The sequence below is a fragment of the Motacilla alba genome, chromosome 2 (assembly GCF_015832195.1).
Source record: "Motacilla alba alba isolate MOTALB_02 chromosome 2, Motacilla_alba_V1.0_pri, whole genome shotgun sequence".
Taxonomy (NCBI): Eukaryota; Metazoa; Chordata; class Aves; order Passeriformes; family Motacillidae; genus Motacilla; species Motacilla alba.
This window is the reverse complement of record NC_052017.1, coordinates 125317328-125335226: the sequence shown is the minus strand read 5'-3', so window position 1 is coordinate 125335226 and position 17899 is coordinate 125317328. Positions and strand designations below refer to the sequence as shown.

Genomic DNA, 17899 nt, shown 5'->3' with positions numbered 1-17899 from the left:
CTCAAACAGAAGCTTGGATCCAGCAACCAAGCCCCTAAAATTCCTCTATTCATAAATCCTTCAGACACTTAATAATGGCCTTTCAAAATGTCTGAGCAAAAGCATCTCATCTAAAGCAATATTAAAGATAAACCAAAGAAATCAAATAGAATCAGAGTTGATGGAAAAGACCTTTAAGATTATAAAAAAAACCACACCACAATTCAGCTTCCTGCCTACTTGCTTGCACAAGCCATACCACACCTTCAAATGTCACGCTAGGAGGGGCCAGTATTAATCTTTGCCTAATCTTTGCCTATGAACAGAAGTAATATTCTTGGGTTTAACAGGAGCTAATATCTACAAACACTAAATTGATCATATATTACTTATGTTGGAAGAGCATCCTGATTTTCACAGGAAAATAAACAGGAAGGAATAGAAGGTATCTTACTCCCCAGCTTTGTCCCTGAAGGTATTTCATTTAGGAAACCATGTAATGGCAGCATTTGTTCCTAAATCAAATTAAGGTTAAAAAAAATTTAATTCCATCCCAGATATGTGTACAGTTGAGATTTTAGTTTTATTACCCCTAACACTATGCCTAACACTATGGCTTTCCTTTAGCATTCAAGTCCAGAGAAAAATTTAGCATTAAAGAAGACTGTACAAACACTGTGGTACCAGTTCTGCTACTTTGGATTTCTGGATGACATTTAATAATAGCTTAGTTACTCAGCCTACCAGAAATAGCTTTTTGCTTTTGTTACCTGAACTGAAATTAGTCTAACAGTCACCTACAACGAATCTGTATAGTTTAATTTTAAGACATTTAGCACAAACATACTTGTTGCAAAAACACTGCATTCTTTCTAACACCACAATAGATAAACAAAAGGACCTCTATCTTACTCCTTTAACATCTTTCCTACTTTTTTCCCTTCAAATGCTTTTTGGTATTCTGCATGCACTTCAAAACATCTTTCCTCTATGAGTATACACATTTAATGTTAAAATTCAAAGCTCCAACTGAAAAAAAAAAGAAAAAAAAAGGGTGTGATTAAGTTTGACTGTATTTACTTTTACTAAAAAAACTTTTTGCACCACCACAAAAATGTTTTTAACTCGTACCTTTAGGGACATAACCCTCCAGGAAAATAAATGTAAGTGTTGGAGGCAGGGCAATACATATTACTTTGAGGATACTTAACTTTGAAGATAGGTGTATGTAAGCAAAAGTGAAGAGGTTTCACATTTTAAAACTTTTCCCCAGTGGAAGAGTAAGTTATGACAACATGAACATTATCTAAGATTTGTCTTGCATATATTATGCAACTACAGTGAAGAAAGAAAACAACCACCCACTCAACCAGCAGCTCAGAAAGAACAGCATGCTGTTTTCAGGAACGATGCTGACTCTCGAAAGCCTCCTCTCCCAGAGTTAAAGGTGCATTTCAGAGTGGCGTTTACACCGCCACAGAGACCGGCACTACGGACTCAAACCTTCAGGCCTACAGCTAACTTCACCGAGTTCCACTACCTGCGGGACGGCAGCGATTCCGCGATCCCCGCAGCAGCCGCAGCTGGCAGCGCGCTCCGCGTCCCCCCGCAGCAAGCGGGGCCGCAGCTGCGGGGACGCTTCGCGCGAGGAAGGGCCAGGATAGCAGCCGCCCGGAGCCCAGCCCTGCCCTGCCGCCCCAGCCCCGCACGAGTCCCACTGGACGGGGCAGAGGGCCCAAGAGCTCGAACCCCGCGGGACACGGCGGCGGCACGGCCGGGCCCCACCCTCACCTGCAGCGCGGCGCCTCCGGACCCCCGACCCGCGGCGGCCACACCCGCGCAGCCGGACACGCCCCGGGGCCCGGGCGCAGGCGCAGAGCCCCCGCGCGCCCCCCCGCCCCGGCCGGGCCAGGCGGCCGCTCGGGCCCGGCGTGGCTCGGGGCCCGGCCGCGCAATGTCCGGCCCGCGGCACGGCGGGCTGCCCGGCCGAGCGGCCGGCCCTTGCCCTTGTGTACCCCCGAGCCCGGGCAGGGCCGCGGGGCGGAGCGGCTCCTCCGCAGGCGGGGGGCGGTGCTGGCGGCGGCGATGGCGGCGCTCATGGCGGCGCTGGCGCGGCCCTTCCGCCGCGGCCCCGCCGGCCTGGGGACAGCGCTCCGGCGAGAGGCGATGGGCGGCCCGGGCGGCCGGGGGCGGCCGGGGACTCAGGTAGCCAGGGTGCCGCTCGCTGCGGGGAGCGCGGCCGCTTCCAGGGACTGCTTGGAATGCGCTGCCTGGGGGCGTGGGGGAGTCACCGAGCCTGGAGGTGTTTAAGGGAAGACTGGACGTGGCGCTTAGCGCCGTGCCTTATTTGACGTGGTGGGGTTCGGTCCTAGGTTGGACTCGGCGGTCTCAGAGGCCTCTTCCAACCTAATTCACTCCGATTCCCATGGGGTGTGGCCGCCGCTCGCCCCCGCGGAGCCGCTCCGCTGGCATGAGGGAGGCGGGTGGAGGCTCCGCCACCGCAGGGCGTAGCGGAGAAATGGTTTGTTTGTGCGAAAACTGAGCCCTGGGATCGTTTGAGCAGTACGCATTTGATTTTTGCTTCAAACCTTGTGTTTACTCCGTACTTACGGTTTATGTCCAGTCTGGTCCTCTGTTCGTGTTTTCAGGCGTAATCGTGAGCTTCTGTTGAATATACTTCAAATCCTCGCTTGATGAAGTGACATTTTGTCTTACCAGGATTTTTTAAAATTTTGAAGTCTCTTTTTGCTCAGAGTCTGAAATATAACCGGTGATACAGACAAGAAAAACCTTCTTTAACTCGGGGTCGGAATGTTCATTAATACTTATCTTATGATCCTACACAGGTGCTTAGGAAAAGCCTTCAGAGAGGAGTTGTGCTTTCAACAGGCTCCTTTTTGGTTTATGAAGCTCATAAGCTGATTTCTGGCTTTGCTGAGGTTCATGCAAGCTTCAAAGGTAGTATTTTCAAATTTCAAAGTATTTTGGTTATCCCAATGTGAAACTTGAAATTTTTTGTACCAGAATTATAGAGGGAAATGGTGTAATGCTTTTGACTTTTTTCATTAAGACTGCATTCAGTGTCATTTTGTGATAGGATGCTTATGAATGATGCTTATGGGTGATGTGATAGTGCTTCAATAAGTGATTATTTCAGATATAACTGAAAGCAGATTAGTAGCACATCTTGTCAGATGTCAGGGATAGAACACATGCACAAGGTGGATAATAACTAATTTGTTGCCCAATCTTTAATTACTCTTATTTACTCTTACTTTTATTAACTCTTATTGAAATGATATGGGTCTGTTAGGAATGCAGACCAAAACTTAATCTAGTTTAGCAACACCAAGATAGTCGTCATATAAGATTGAGAAATATCTTCTGTCTCTGTAACACTAAAAAGCAGGAAGCAAAGCCTTGCTTTACCCACTAGAAAACAATTTAACAAGTGGCAAAATGTTTTTTTTGTATCCTTTGAGTAAGAATAGTCTCACTGTGGGAAGGACAGTAACAATATCTTAAAAGGGGTTATTGTTGCAGACTTAAAACTTGTCTGTCTAAATAAGGAATTTCAGAGTAATCCTGACTGAAAGGAGAATGAGCCTAAACTGGATGGATGTGTGCTTACTGCATAGTTCAGGTAGTAGCCAGTTCAGGTAATCAGTTTCTCTGTGTCTTAAAAAGAGAAATATCTTAGATGTTTATGCTGATAGAAATAAAAATTTAGATAATAAATTTTTGAATGGATAAGGAGCTGTTTCATGGGCAGAAGGAGTATCAGTGAGTAGATTTGAAATAGCTACTCTACACAATTTAGAAATAATAATAATGAGGAATAAAGAATTCATCTTTTCTCATGAGGAACATAAATAACACTGCTTAGTTGGTCCCACGTGATTCTGATGTTTACATTGCCAAGAAAAGCAACGCTAATGGGCTTTCTATACAAGACATGTAATAAATACGGTAAAAACAAGGGTAAAGTAGAAAATAAAGTGTAGAAATAAAAGTAGACATACCTGAAAAATACTCTAAAGTAATAAAAGTATAATAATTTGCATAAAACGGCTTGTGGGAAATGCATTCAGAAGTTTTGAGTTCTGAGCATTCAGTCCTTAGTAGTGTTCAGGTCAGCAAGTAAACATAACTGTTTAGTGAAGATCATACTGAAGATGTACCATGAAGCTCATTTTGGACACTAAAATCCAAAGTCCACACAGACCATTATCTTATCTTTGAAAGGGTTGAAAGAAGACATTTAGAGACAGCAAGGTTAAAAATTATCCAGAATACATTGATTTGTATTCTAGAATGTTTTTAAGCTGAAGAGGAGGCTTTTGTGTTCAGTAGCCTTCAATGTTTTGCTTCTTCTGTAAAGAAAACTGTGCTGACTTTAAATGTGGCTACCGTATTTAGTAGGTAACATGAAAAAGGAAGCCTTATAAACATGATTAAGTTTTATGAATGGGGTTAGAACTTATGTTTTGACTTCTAAGTTTGATCATGGACCCAGGAGTAATACAAAGAGACAGTAAGCATAGGTAGGTCTGTAAAAAATTAGACATGGCTTTTGACTTAAAAGATTTTTTTTTAATGCTTTAATGTTGGCAGAAGAGTAAACTTGTTCTTCTGTACAGTTACGTACATCAACAAAATTACCCATCTGCTTCCCTTTGGGTATTTTTCCTTCTAATTCTATCCTTTTTCATGCTATAATTCTTTATAATGTGGTGTTTGATACTTCTGTTTCCTGTATGCTGTTCCAAGTACTATATTTATTTATATATTATTATATTCATGCAGTTGTGGAAATTATATTCCCCCACCACTGTTGTGTTTCAGAGTATTTTCTAGAAAAAGAAAGCATAAAAATAATGGTACTTAGTTCATAAATTGATATTCTAGAAAGCCAATTCTGATTTCAAAATTGTTTTTGCTATTAGTATCTTGAACACACAGGAGTTTCAGTAGATTGTCTTTTTTGGGGTTGTATTTGGGAAAATCCTATGGACTTAGGTCAGAAAACCTTTAAGCAATGTTTTGTTTTGGCTTGTGAGTAAATAATGGGACCTACTCAAACTGCAGTAATGTTCTGGCTGAACTGTGGAACCATATTGAGAATGAAGAATATTTTTAAAAGTTGAGGGTTTTTCGTTGTTATTGTAAGATTTAAATTCTTTACATATACTAATGGAGCTTTGTTACTCTCAATTCTGTACTGCACTTGCTCTCCTCATCCATTTTCCATACTTTTTTTTGTCTTTTCTGCCATTTTCACAAGTTAAAAAATAACTTATTTCTAGTAGTCCAATGCACTGAGAAAGACACCTTGGGATGTTAAATCTGTCCAGCAACCAAAGGTGTCATGCTAAAAGCTGTTGTAGTCTCACTGGAGAGGCACCAGTTGCCATCCTCGTGCATTGTACATGTTGTTTACTCAATCCTGCTGTGCTTGTAAGTTTGAAATGATGGCCTAAAAATGAGCTACATCATTTTCAGCTAGGTTGTTTTGCTCTGCAATGCTTTGGTGATAATGTCCTAATTAACTATCATTTGTTCTTCTGTTTCCACAATCTTAATTCCCTCATAAGTGGAAGATGTGATAGAACAAGCAGACTACCTGTATGGGAGTGGAGAAACTGAAAAGCTGTATCGGTTGCTGGTTCAGCATAAAAACAGGTACCTCATTGCCTTGAGACATTACTGTAGCTTCTTTTCTGTGCTCTTCTGTATCAGTTTTTCAACTGATATACTCATTGTGGAATGCTGGAGAACCTATTTTTCACCCTAATGTAAGAAGGAAAGGAAGGACTTGTGATCTTTTTCCTCCTGATGGAAAAATGAATGAAGAAAGAACTGATAGTTGTAGAAGGTGAGGGTTAACCCTCAAGTTTTTCAGTCATGTTTGTTTTATTACTCTAAGAATCCCTTAGAATACACTGCAAAATTCTGAAATACTTTAAAGTCTCTATTAAATTAGTAAGCCAGTAGTAGTTGTTTAAAGTATAATGAACTGTAAGCAGTGTTCCAAAGCAGTATGTTAACAAAATAAAACTTAGGATCCATAAGCTTGGACTGTAACTTACAATACGCCATTTGGTAAAGTGATACAAATAAATACTTAAATGTACAGGTTTATGTGCTGGTGGTACAGCTAATCTGTGGTTTTTCCACTGTTTTTCTATGAAGAATTTCATAATTTAAGTATAATTTGAGGAAAAAAACCCCACATAATAATTTAAGTACTCCAAGTAAACATCAATACAAATCAGCAGAGTGCTGCAAAAAATACCATCTAGCTAAGAAGAGACTAGCCATCCTTTTCCTTCTGGTGTTTTGAGTGGTACCATTGGGGTTTCTTAAATGTCTATCTTTTTTTTTTTTTTTTTTTTTTTTGAGAAAACAAAAACCTTTCCTGCAGATCTGTTTGCTTTGCAGACCAGAATGGCAGAACAAAGGTATTGTCAGACAGTCTATATAATAGTAGGCTTTCGTTTGCTGTTTGTTACCATGGAGTTGTACATAGCATAGCATGACAGATGATTCACTGTTGTCCCATCGCCCTCTTGAGATATACTTTAAAACTCTTTTTTTGCTTTGTTTCCCTGATTGCTTTAAAACATCAGTGTTTCTGTTCCTAACCAGCGATGATGCAGAGTTGTTGTGGCGGCTGGCACGGTCATCACGGGATCTGGCTCAGCTTGGTAGTACTTCTGCAGAGGAGAAGAAACAACTAACATATGACTCCCTTGAGTATGCAAAAAAGGCACTTGAAAAAAATGAATCAAATTTTGCGGCACACAAGGTGAGCCATGCAAAATAACTGAAATCTTGTTTGATTTCTGCTTACAGAAAAGAGAACAAATGTCAGTGTGCTGTTTTAGGAAACTTCAGCATAATTTGACTTTTCAGTTGAGAACGAATGAGACTTCTGATTCTTCCTAAAGTTTTTGGAAGATCTAAGTTCAGACTTTTCCAGGTAAACTTCCTCTAGGAAAGCAGAAAAATTCAATGTGTGCAGGACCATAAAAAGAAGTGACTGATCAGGGTGATAACAACTAATGTAGTCAGCTCCTCCTGCCACAATGTCACCTTAAAAATGTTGTACATCCCACATTCAGCATGCCTTTTCTGGGCTCTGTAGAGTTTCACTGGAAATATTTCAGGCCCTGGCTGCATTCTGCCCCTTTTTTTTTTTTTTTTTTTTTTTTTTTTTTTTTTTTTTTTTTTTTTTTTTGTGCTGCTTTTCTCACAGACAAGGAGGTAGCAAAATGTAGTCACTTGCCTTGGTATCTTGGATCAGGAGAGGACATTGATTCCCTTTACACATGCAGACCAGCAGCTTGCTCTGATGTTGATCGAGCTGTTCACAGCAAATACTTACTGCTTTGCCGAAGCCTACTGGAACCTGCACTAGCTCTGTACACTCTAAAAGCCACGACAGGAGTGGGGAACAGCTGAGGACTGGGGTTTGCCCTCAGCTGAACCTAAAGAGCTGCAAGCTCTACAGTGCACGCTGTTACGGCCACAGCAGGGACTACGCGAAGGAGGAGGCTTTTTGTCTTGTGGTTCCACAGGGAAAATTTGTTCGAGGTGGAGGGACCAGGACAAAAAAAGCACCTCATCCTAGTATGCAGGGGGTTTTGTTCAGATACCAGTCAGAGGGTGGATACAAACAGCTAACCAATTGGGAATGCTCAGGGGAGGAGTGAGGGGATTGCATCCACACTGTGGGACCAATCGGGATAGGGGGAGGAGAGGGAAAGGTCACATGGGCCAATAGGGCATCGTGGAATAGGGGATGGCTAAGTGGGTGTTTCAGTCGGGGATTGGCCCAGGGGGTGAGTGGCAGGGAACATTCACGAAAAGGGGCAGGATTTCCTTGGCAGGCAGGGAAGGGACAAAGGGAGGGGAATAGCTTGAAGGACAGCTTTAAGGGAGGGTACAATTTACAGAAAAAACAATTTGGGGAAAATGGCAGGGGGGTGGGGGGGAAATAACAAAATGAACCATTTAACAATAACTTAATGAAATAAACACAAACCACAACACTGCCTGTGGTGGCAGCTGTTCTGGTTGGAAGTTTTTTAAAAATTACTGTTATTATAGTGCTGTATTAAATGTTTTTCTTGTTATTTGAATTACAGTGGTATGGAATTTGCCTCAGTGATGTTGGGGACTATGAGGGGATCAAGACTAAAATTGGAAATGCTGTTATCATCAAAGAGCATTTCCAGGTAATGCAGTTTTTTGCATATGACAAGATTAGTGTGTCCAGTATGTAGATTGTGTGACAGGTAGGAACTAATTTTTCATGAAATATTGAAAGCATACTTCTGTTCAGACTTCCTAGTAGCACTTTGTTTTTTGGGTTACTGTGACATATGCTCCAGAAATGCCCCAGAAACACGGAGTGCAAATTCTCTCCTGTGGACAACTAAGTAATTTTAGAAGGGAGTCTTGAAATAGCTGAAGTGCTTTAGACACCTCTTAGAACTAGATCAGTTGTACCTGAGATATTGATACATGGCAGTGTGGCTGTCCTTTTAACTGTGGATTATGTAATAGTAAAGGACAAATACTGGAGAAGATGAAAAACTACTAATTTTATATCATCAGAGATTATATTAATATCTGACCATGCCAAGTCTCAAATGCAACATTTAACAACCTACTAAAGAGATGTGCTTAGACATCTGTCAGTGTTACCAGACTTTTGGAGGTGAGCTGATTAAGTTATGCAGTGAATAAGTAGTGTGTTGCCTTGAAATTCTACACACCACAGTCTGGTTTAATTAACAGTATGCTAACAAGTCTATTTTTAAATGTATTTTAATCCATGTGTAAAAACAACTTCTTTACATATTGTGTTGTTTTTTTCTTCTCGCACCAGAGAGCCATTGAACTGAATCCAAAAGATGCTACAACAATTCATCTTATAGGGATTTGGTAAGATGTATAAAATATCTTGCATTAATTACAGAACTGCTTGGAATAATTTAGAATGTACTTGTAATTGATGCAAGCATGAAAACATATTGAACAGATATAGGACATCATGCCTTGAAAAAGTCTAGCTGTTCTTATGCAGTTGTAAAGGATGAAAAATAATTGTTCATTTAATTTTTTTTGTATATAACTGTTTAAAACTCCTTTTACAGATGTTAAGTTTGCTTCATGGAATCCATAGTGGGCATCAGTGATAGCAAGTATTAGCTCATTTTTTTCTGGAGTATGAATGGAGTCAAAACTCGGCACTGACTTTACATTAAATTTCAGTGATGGCTGCAACCTAATACAGTCCCTGAAAAGCTATCAAAAATCAGACGTATTCTGAAAATATTTTTGTTACTATCAGTCAGGATACAGTATTTTAAATGTTACATTAAATTAAGGGAGCTTATAAATGCATATGTATTAACCAAAAATCATTGAAATTGAATTCACTGCTCAATGAAAATGATACTAAGAATTACTGTTACATAGCAGGCAAATGGACTGGAAATAGAACTTTCCATACTAACCAGGGTATTCTATGCAAGTGGTGTGATGGAAAGCAATATCATTTATGTGTTAGTGAGAGACTCCAGACAGCAATTTTGGTTACTTGTCTGAAAAAGACCAAAGGTGCTATATTGTTTTACCAGATATCTCTGTTATAAGATTGAGAGATTAAAAATAAAGAAAGGCAATGTATTTTCAGCTTAAAAAAATACTAAAACCCACAGTCAGTTTTTCTATGTTTTTTTTTTTTTTTATCCTACTTATCAAATAAAATGATAATGGCAAATGCTCCAGAGTTTTTTACTAGTTCAGAACCTTTGGCATCCACCATTCATTCCCACATGATCTAATAATTGCAGTAGTCCAGATTTTTAAGCAGAAGTATATGCTACCAACTGAATAAGCCTCAAAGTCCATTTTGAGATACGAGCTTGTTCTGGGAAGTACTTCAGACATTGTTCCTGAGGAAAATTAGAAAATATTATCAGAAATGTTAGGTTAATACTGCTTCTGGCTCTTAAATATCCCCATGTTGTATATTTAAATGTACTCATTACTGAATTCCGGAGCCATCTTGATGTGAAACTGGCATTTATTATCAGCCAGTTCTTGAGTATTTTTCTCTTTTCCATTTCCAATCTGTTCTGGACTAAATCTCTTTCTCATAAGGCACATCTAATGACAGAATTTCAACTCTGGCAGTGTATTCCATGTCTTGCCTGCCTCTCCTCCAAACATTTACAATTACTAATTTTTCACCTGCTCTAGAATGCTGTATTTTATGCAATGAATAACAATTGTAATCTCATTGTGGGAGGCTGCTAAAGTGAGTATCATTGCTTAATGTTTGCACCCAGAATGTTCTGTGCACTTGAAATGCTTCAATAAAAATGTTTAATCCTTTCAGCACCAATAAGATAAGTGACTGATTGATTACCTGTGTTATTTAGTAGATAGAAAACCAGCACAGCATGGCTTAGCCTAGAGCACAGTGGTTTGATTCTTGAATTTATTTTCATTCTTATAGATCAGAGTCTCAGGAATGTACTGCAGATCTACTTTATAATAATAATTGAGAAAAGCAAAGTAGTGTTGAGGTAAGGCAATGACATTATTCAGTTGTGTTGCTTTAGCAAATACATTAGAACAAAATACACGTAAATCGTTAAAATCATTCAAAATCTGTCTCATGTTTGGTGATTGTCCCAGTTTTAGCTAACATAGTTAGTTCCCAGTAAAGCACACACCAAAACTTCTTTAGTAGCAGCTTCAGACATCTTGCTATTTTTGTTTACAGGTCTGAGAACATGCTTATAGAATTTGCAGTGTGTCTGCAGTTTTGACTCTTGGAATCAACAATTATGACATCCAGTTTTTATGTCCAATAACAATTCTGAGACTGTTGGTTGAAAACAAGTGAAATGTGAAGGGTAGATATAAATGTTTCTTTTTCCTTCAGGTGTTACTCTTTTGCTGAGATGCCATGGTACCAGAGAAAAATAGCTGCAACACTGTTTGCCACACCACCAACTTCCACATTTCAAGAGGTACAGTATGAAAATATTTCACAGATTGTTATTCCCCCCACAAAGCTGATGATACACCTTGTACTTATTTTCCTGACAAAGCTGACCTCTGATTATGGAATAAGCATGGAGTTGTGAGTTTACAACTGTCAATAATAAAATTAGAATATAACAGAAGACTGAGGGGTATCTAAAAACACAAATACCTTTTGTTTTCTTCAGCTGTAGCACACATAGAATAGTGTAAATTATTTTGTGTGGTTTTTGCATGAGAAAATAAAAACTATATGTAGCTTAGATGGTACTTACTGTTGTGCTCTGTTACAGATAACTGTACTAGTCTAGTCATGATGATTTATATGGTGGTGTTATGCCGTATACCTATTTGCTAGTCAGTAGAATTTGTCCCCTTATATTAAATGCAAAAAGCAACAGCTCACTTTGTTACTTAAGATGAACAAATACCCTTTAATTCTCTGGCCACATCTGGTGTGGGTTTTCTTTCAGTTGAAAGTACTTTTGTTCCTCTTTTCTGTGAAGATTCCTGCTGTCATACACCCTGCAACATACTATCCAGATGTTAATCCTTAAAATAGTGTGTCTAAACCAGTGTGCATCTTATTTAAACACCCATACATATATAGAAGCTTGACAGTTAAATTGGTAATAGAAAAGTTTGCTGCAGTTGTTTCAGTCTTTGTTAGTTTAGAACAACCAGTAACTGTTTTGCTCTTTTAAAGAGGGGGGATAGGCTGCTTGCTGTTACACCGAAAGCAAATTAAGAGCTGTTTGAAAAATAAATAAAACTCTTTAATGGAATGTCAAGCTTGTAAGTTTTCCTGAAAAACCACTCTTAGAAGAATACAAAGTGTCAGCCAAGATTTCAAAGACTGCCAGAATAGTGCCGGTCCCAGCATTCAGTTCTGTAGCACTTAAACTCACTGGAGAAGCAAACTTGTACTGGTAAGATTTCTGCAGTTTCAGTACAAAAACTGTTTGTAGATATGACCATAATTTCAAGTTATGTGAAAGCTTTTTCCCCTTCCCCTACTACCATTAGGAAAAGGTAGGGATGGACTTAACATTTTGCATGGGAAACTTATTGAAAATGTGTGGATATTGTAGATGTTTATCCTTATGTAAGACAGGTTACTGACTGTTACTGACTGGTGCTCTGTGGGAGTCAGTTCTCTCTCAAATATTTATTAATGACCCAAATCGTAAGATTTTTTTCATCTATTAAATTTATACATGAAAAATAGATGGGGAAAACTGCAGATGTGCTGGGTACTACAAACAAAATTCAAAATTTATCTTGACAAGTTGAATTGGAAAAACACAATCCAGTTTGATAGGAACAAATAGGAGGTGCTGCACTTACAGAAAAAGTAGTAGGGGTATAGTTGGGTAAGTACTAGTTCTTTTGAGATTATGTCAAATCTAATTGGATATTAGTAGCATGCTGAATTAATAAAAATAATATCATGGACAGGAACTCCTTCTTCAGGTATGTGCATAAGACTTTAGTTTGACTATTGTGTTGAGTTTATTCTCCACTTTAAAGAATACAACTTTGTCTTTTACAGGCTCTTCGTTACTTCCACATGGCAGAAGAAGGTAAGAAGACCTGTAGCTCATTTTGACTGAAAAATATCTTTTAGGATTGATGACTTCCAGTAAACTTCTAGCTGTCAGTATTATGTTGGTAACTGTAGCCAGCAAAGCCAAAACAGTACAATATGATCACCTGATGAATGTGGTGTGCCAGTCAGCACACTGAGCTGTTACATTGCAACATTTTATCAGTATGTTACACATTTAGTATACATTACATACAGTGTAACATGAAGACTTTTTCAGAGTAAATACTGAAATGAAATTTATACTTTCCTGAGAATAAAGTACTCTTCCCTAAGGAATTCAACAGGAGTGCAGGGAGGCAGAAGAAATTTAAAAAAGGGAATTCTGTGTTACTTTTTCAGAATTTTCTTAGAGTTCAAAAGTCCTCTGTATTCTAAATAGAAAACAGAAAAAGCAGACTTTTTATTATTTCAGAAGGTATTAAGCCCATCTGACAGTTAAACTGTATGCATGATATAAAATAAAATATGAACATGTTATTTCTCCAGGAGTGAAGCCATAAGCAAAACTCACTAGCTGAAAGATAAAGGAAGACAAAGGAAGACAGTGTTCTATGAAAGATTTGTACATAGTTAAATTATTAAAGATTAGAGGAAGGACTCATAGTGTCTTCCCAAGTGTCAAGTAATGCAGCTGTGAACTGGAACAGTGAACTCCATCTCAAAATTTGCCTCCAAAACACCTCCATATGTTTTGAAACCTAACCTTGAATCCCACAGTAGAGAAGGCCTGTGCTGTTAAGCATGAACAGCAGGCAAGATTAGTCTTCAATAATGAATGATGCTTTATAAAAGCAAGATTTAAATCTCTCCTTAAAAGATGTTCACTGTGGATGCAAATAGTTTTGTTTTCTTCGGTGTAGGGAAAATTAAGCTGGTATTTGTATGTGCTAGAAAATATTTTCCCTTGCCTATACGTGCTAAGCTGCTTGCGTTGCCTGTTGTACCTACCTTTTCTACCTAGGTCCAGAAAAGCCCCAAACCTGCAAAGCAAAGCTTTTATGCATTAAGCTCACTGCTTTGCTCTTTGTGAGGAATCTAGTGTCATTTAGTATATTAACTAGCAAGCTGCTAATTAATATAATTGTTTATGAGGAAAAAAAAATCTAGCAAGTGAAAGTTTTACATTTGCTTCTTTCTGATCCAAAGCCAAACTATGTTTTCTAAAACACCTATCAAAGTATAGTATGCTGCTCATTCTCATCTGAAGCTTTTCTCCTGTCTCTATGCAGCTGATCCAAATTTCTACAGCAAAAATTTGCTCTTTTTGGGGAAAACGTACTTGAAGTTGAACAACAAGAAGATGGCTCTTCTGTGGTTAAGCAAAGCAAAGGAGTATCCTGCACAGACAGAGGAGGACAAACAGGTGGGAAATTAAGAACTGTGATCATACAATCATATATGATTGTATGTACATCCTACATGTATGGCATCATGACAGTGGAATATTTTATAAAATTAACTCAGGGCAGCTTATAGTTCAGCACCTTTAACTCAGAATCACATCAACACCAAAAAATTCTAGTATGTTACTAGCCACCTATGGAAATTGTGGTTGGAAATACTCTGTTTTATTCATAGCAGAGAACTGTTACACTTTCTTCTTAATGGTAACTCCATAGTGCCAACAACAACCGAGCCTTAGCTGTGTTGCTGAAGTTCACACTGGCACCTGCACTAGCCTGTTTCTATGTGAACACAGAATCACCTTTCATATGCCTGAAATGGGTAAGGTAGAAATTACGTTTTGGAATAGCTCACAATCATGTGACCACAAGGGAGAAAAAAGATGTACCAAAACCTTAACATTGCAGTCCTTTCGAGGCCCCTAGGGACAGATTCTGATGATCTGAGCAAGACAAATTAAGGTAAGACAGCAAATCTCCAGTGCTAGACGTCATGAGTTACTTAATTATCCTTTGAAACTGTGCAGAAGGATCCTGGTTTGGAGGGTAGCCATTTGCTTCCTACCTAAACATTCAAAGTACTTCCAAGAGAGGTAATCCATTAGACTTGTTCATACTTGATAATGCATTGAGTATAAACTAAAGCAATCACAGTCACCTTTCAAAAACAATCCTATTAGCATCAGGACTAACAAAGCCTTGTTTCCATTTGATTTTTTTAATGGTTGATTGACCTCTATTTCATTTAGCATTAAGCTGCAGTTGAGATGCACATTCTGAACGTCCATACAACACTCAGAATGTCCAAAGTAAGAAATATGTTTGTAGGATTTTGCATTTCACACCTCGGAAAAAAACACTACCAAGAAGTATTTCAGAATCCCTCTGCAGATTCGCTAGTATGCCTCAAACTGTTTCTTCCAAAAGTGAGTTCCTTTAGTAACATCTTTCAGTGGAAATACAAGTCTTACATTCCTCCAGTGCCTTGCACAGTGTTTAGGAATTTAATAGCCTAAAGGAATAGTGGTCTCAGATGTGTAAGAAATTGGTCAGTTCTTCTGACAGTTTCTAATAGCTGGAGGCACACATGAAACCAGTGATCCCAAAAACTTGTCTTTCTTTAGGAGCCATTCAAAAAGTATAGTCAGGAGTGGCTTTTGTGCTGTAGCCAAGTTGTTTAACCACTGATATGCTTCAGCTACTTGTGGCCTCCTGGTACTGACATCTATTTCCTAATCTCTTAGAGGGGTGCAGAGATGCTGAACTGAGAAAGATGGCATTCTCTCCATTCTCTGTGTGAATGTGCAAAATTAATTGGGAACTACACTTGATAGTACACTATAAAGGAAACTGGCCTGTGCAAAGACATTTGAATTCTTGTCTCAGCATAACTAGGTTTTCTGAACATTTGTTACTGCAGATACTCAGAGGTATCTGGCTTACACTGTCTGCATGGCTTGCTATTTCATTACCATTCTTGGGTTGGAGGGGTTTTTTTGTGGTTTGAGGAGGGATGAGAGAGTGTTGAGATTTTTTTTGCTGTTCAGTTTGTTGTTGGGGGGTGTTTTAATATAAATGCTAGAGACCATATTAAAATGTTACTAGGTTTTAACCAGAAACCTTAGGCAAACAGAGCCTCAGAAATGGTCTCACTTCTTAGTCGCTCTCTGGAGTGTTGAAATCCCTAGGTTGGTTGGGTATGGTTAGGGGTAGGACAGCTTCCTCCATGCTCCTATTAGACTGCAGCAAATCAAGAACTAGTGTCTGTATTCAACACAAATAAACTTCATTTATGTAGTAAGTGAATGACACTGAAGACACTGGCTTAAGTGTTTTATTCCTATTCATATTTCATGTATTGAGCATCCTAAAACTACGGAAGAAAAATGACTCGTCCTAGGACTGTTCTGAATTTATACAGCTGCAGGGAAACATTTGGGTGCTTGTGAGGGAAGTTTTGCTAGAAGAGTCTGTAACTACCAGGGACTGTTATGTTTTATTTATTTCTTTCAGGTGCAGAAAGAAGCTTTGGAGCTGCTTAATTCTATATAAGAAGAAACAAGATAATGGAGATTCAGTGCCTCAGGTTTGAGCAGCATAGGAAAAAGGCCCCAAATACTCCTTCAATTTACTGAAGCTGTTACTAAAAGTACAGCTCAGACCTTCTATCTCCCTCTCATTTCTATTAAAATCTGAACTGGAAGATCTGTTTCATTATGTGATCCTGTCTGTTCATTTACATGGGAGTGAAGGCAGCTTCATTCACAAGCAGAGGCTGTAGTTAGATAGAAAAGGCTGGCAGAGTGATAGCCTGGGTTTTTAATTCAGTTTTTTACACTTCTAAACTACAAGTTATTTATGAGGAGTAATAAGAAATGTGACTAGCATAAGTTTAAAGAAAGGAGGGACAGGGTCATGACATAATTAAAATTCTGCAGGTTTTTCTACAGTGTTTTCCGGTGAGGTTCAATGACCTTTAATAGATGCTCCTACAGATTTATCATTAAGGCTGCACCATCTTAATTCCAATACTATTAAATGCTACTGTTTGACTTTGCAGAATGTGTTGTGGTTTAAAATAAAAAATGAAGGAAAAAAGACCAAGTAGGGAACATCTAAGAAAATCCCTTTATGGGTGTTATCAGCATGTGCAGTGAGAAGCTTTGTAATGATTTAGTGGCTGTAAATGTTTGCTGGGCACACACACTTTACCCTAGACTGTGTTAACAGGAGGAATACACACTCTCAGTACATTAGAAAGGAACTACTGTGTGGAACGATATGGACTTCTGTTTGTAGACATAAAACTTTCTTCTTGGTCCTTCTACTGTGTTGGCAGGAATTTTCACCAGCAATACAAAGTAATCTAAGTTAGGTGTCCAGCCAAACAATATATTCCCATTATCCAAGAGAAAAAGTGGATCAAATAATGAAGAAATACCAAACGTGGTATTCTCAGTAGAACAGCCTAGAAAAAAATAGACTAGAAAATACCTAGTGTTTGCTTTACCAGGAAAGGGTATTATAATTCTAGGAGTAAGATGAAGAACAGCATAATTGCTTAGACTACCAAACCAAGCCCGAGCTAAGTCAGTGGTAAAAATTCACAATTGAGAGAGAATCTGGGGCTTGAATTAAAGCCTGATGCCACAAAACTACAGTTAAAACAGAGTTTTCCCACTGACCATAAAGTAACTATTATTTTTCTATTAGTAAAGCATCATAATGAAGTCCTCTAGGTTACAGTGTCTCAGGGTGGGTAATAGAGTGTTTGAGAGAATTTTCTGCATTCATATTCTACTAAAACATTGGCATAGTTGCTTCTAGTAGCTTTGTGGCATCATTATTTAGGTGCCTTTTCTACTGCTGCACAAAGGAAGAATATCCAAGTAATAGCTTTGAAGTGTGTAGTGAAAAGTGTCTTCCTGCAGCTGAGTTGCAGGAAGAAAGGAAACAACAAAACCCATGAAGTACAAAAAGATCCTTCAAGTAGTATTACCTCCCCAGTCTGAGCTCCAACCCTTGCTGCCTTCCCTCTTTTTGCTGTCTTACTCATTCCCCCCAAGTATAGGTGAAATACAGGGAATTGAAGTGGGAAAAAAAAAAATAACAACACAGTCATACTGAAATTCCTGGAAAATTCAAGTACTGTACAGACATGCAGACAGGTATATTATTTTGCTTTCTTTTCCTCCAGAGCCATTCTTTCAGTCAGGCCCTTGACACCAATTCCCAGATCATACACATGGATATAAAGCTACCAAATTTGTTTTTTTTCATGCTTACTAATCCTTATTCCCAGAAAAAAACCACTGCAGCTATGAGACAGCTAAAGTTATCA

General features: G+C 38.8%; 2 protein-coding genes across 5 annotated transcripts in view; one reads left to right on the top strand and one right to left on the bottom strand.

Annotated features, from left to right (window-relative positions):
- CPNE3 (copine 3) overlaps positions 1–6631 on the bottom strand; it is a 34327-nt gene extending 27696 nt beyond the window's left edge. Inside the window, exons 1-2 of one of the 4 annotated variants that reach the window (XM_038128732.1) lie at positions 6492–6631; positions 2590–2735 (exon numbers count right to left, since the gene is read on the bottom strand). The gene's annotated coding sequence lies outside the window, so the exon portion shown is untranslated. The other 3 variants (XM_038128730.1, XM_038128729.1, XM_038128731.1) reach the window with 3 other exon arrangements.
- RMDN1 (regulator of microtubule dynamics 1) lies at positions 1921–16275 on the top strand. The gene is made up of 10 exons (XM_038128733.1): positions 1921–2184; positions 2826–2937; positions 5574–5661; positions 6628–6787; positions 8130–8219; positions 8876–8931; positions 10946–11033; positions 12599–12629; positions 13885–14018; positions 16072–16275. The coding sequence occupies exons 1-10, from the start codon at positions 2065–2067 to the stop codon at positions 16108–16110; spliced, it is 918 nt and encodes a 305-aa protein (XP_037984661.1). The 5' UTR covers positions 1921–2064; the 3' UTR covers positions 16111–16275.
- The last annotated feature ends 1624 nt before the right edge of the window (positions 16276–17899 follow it).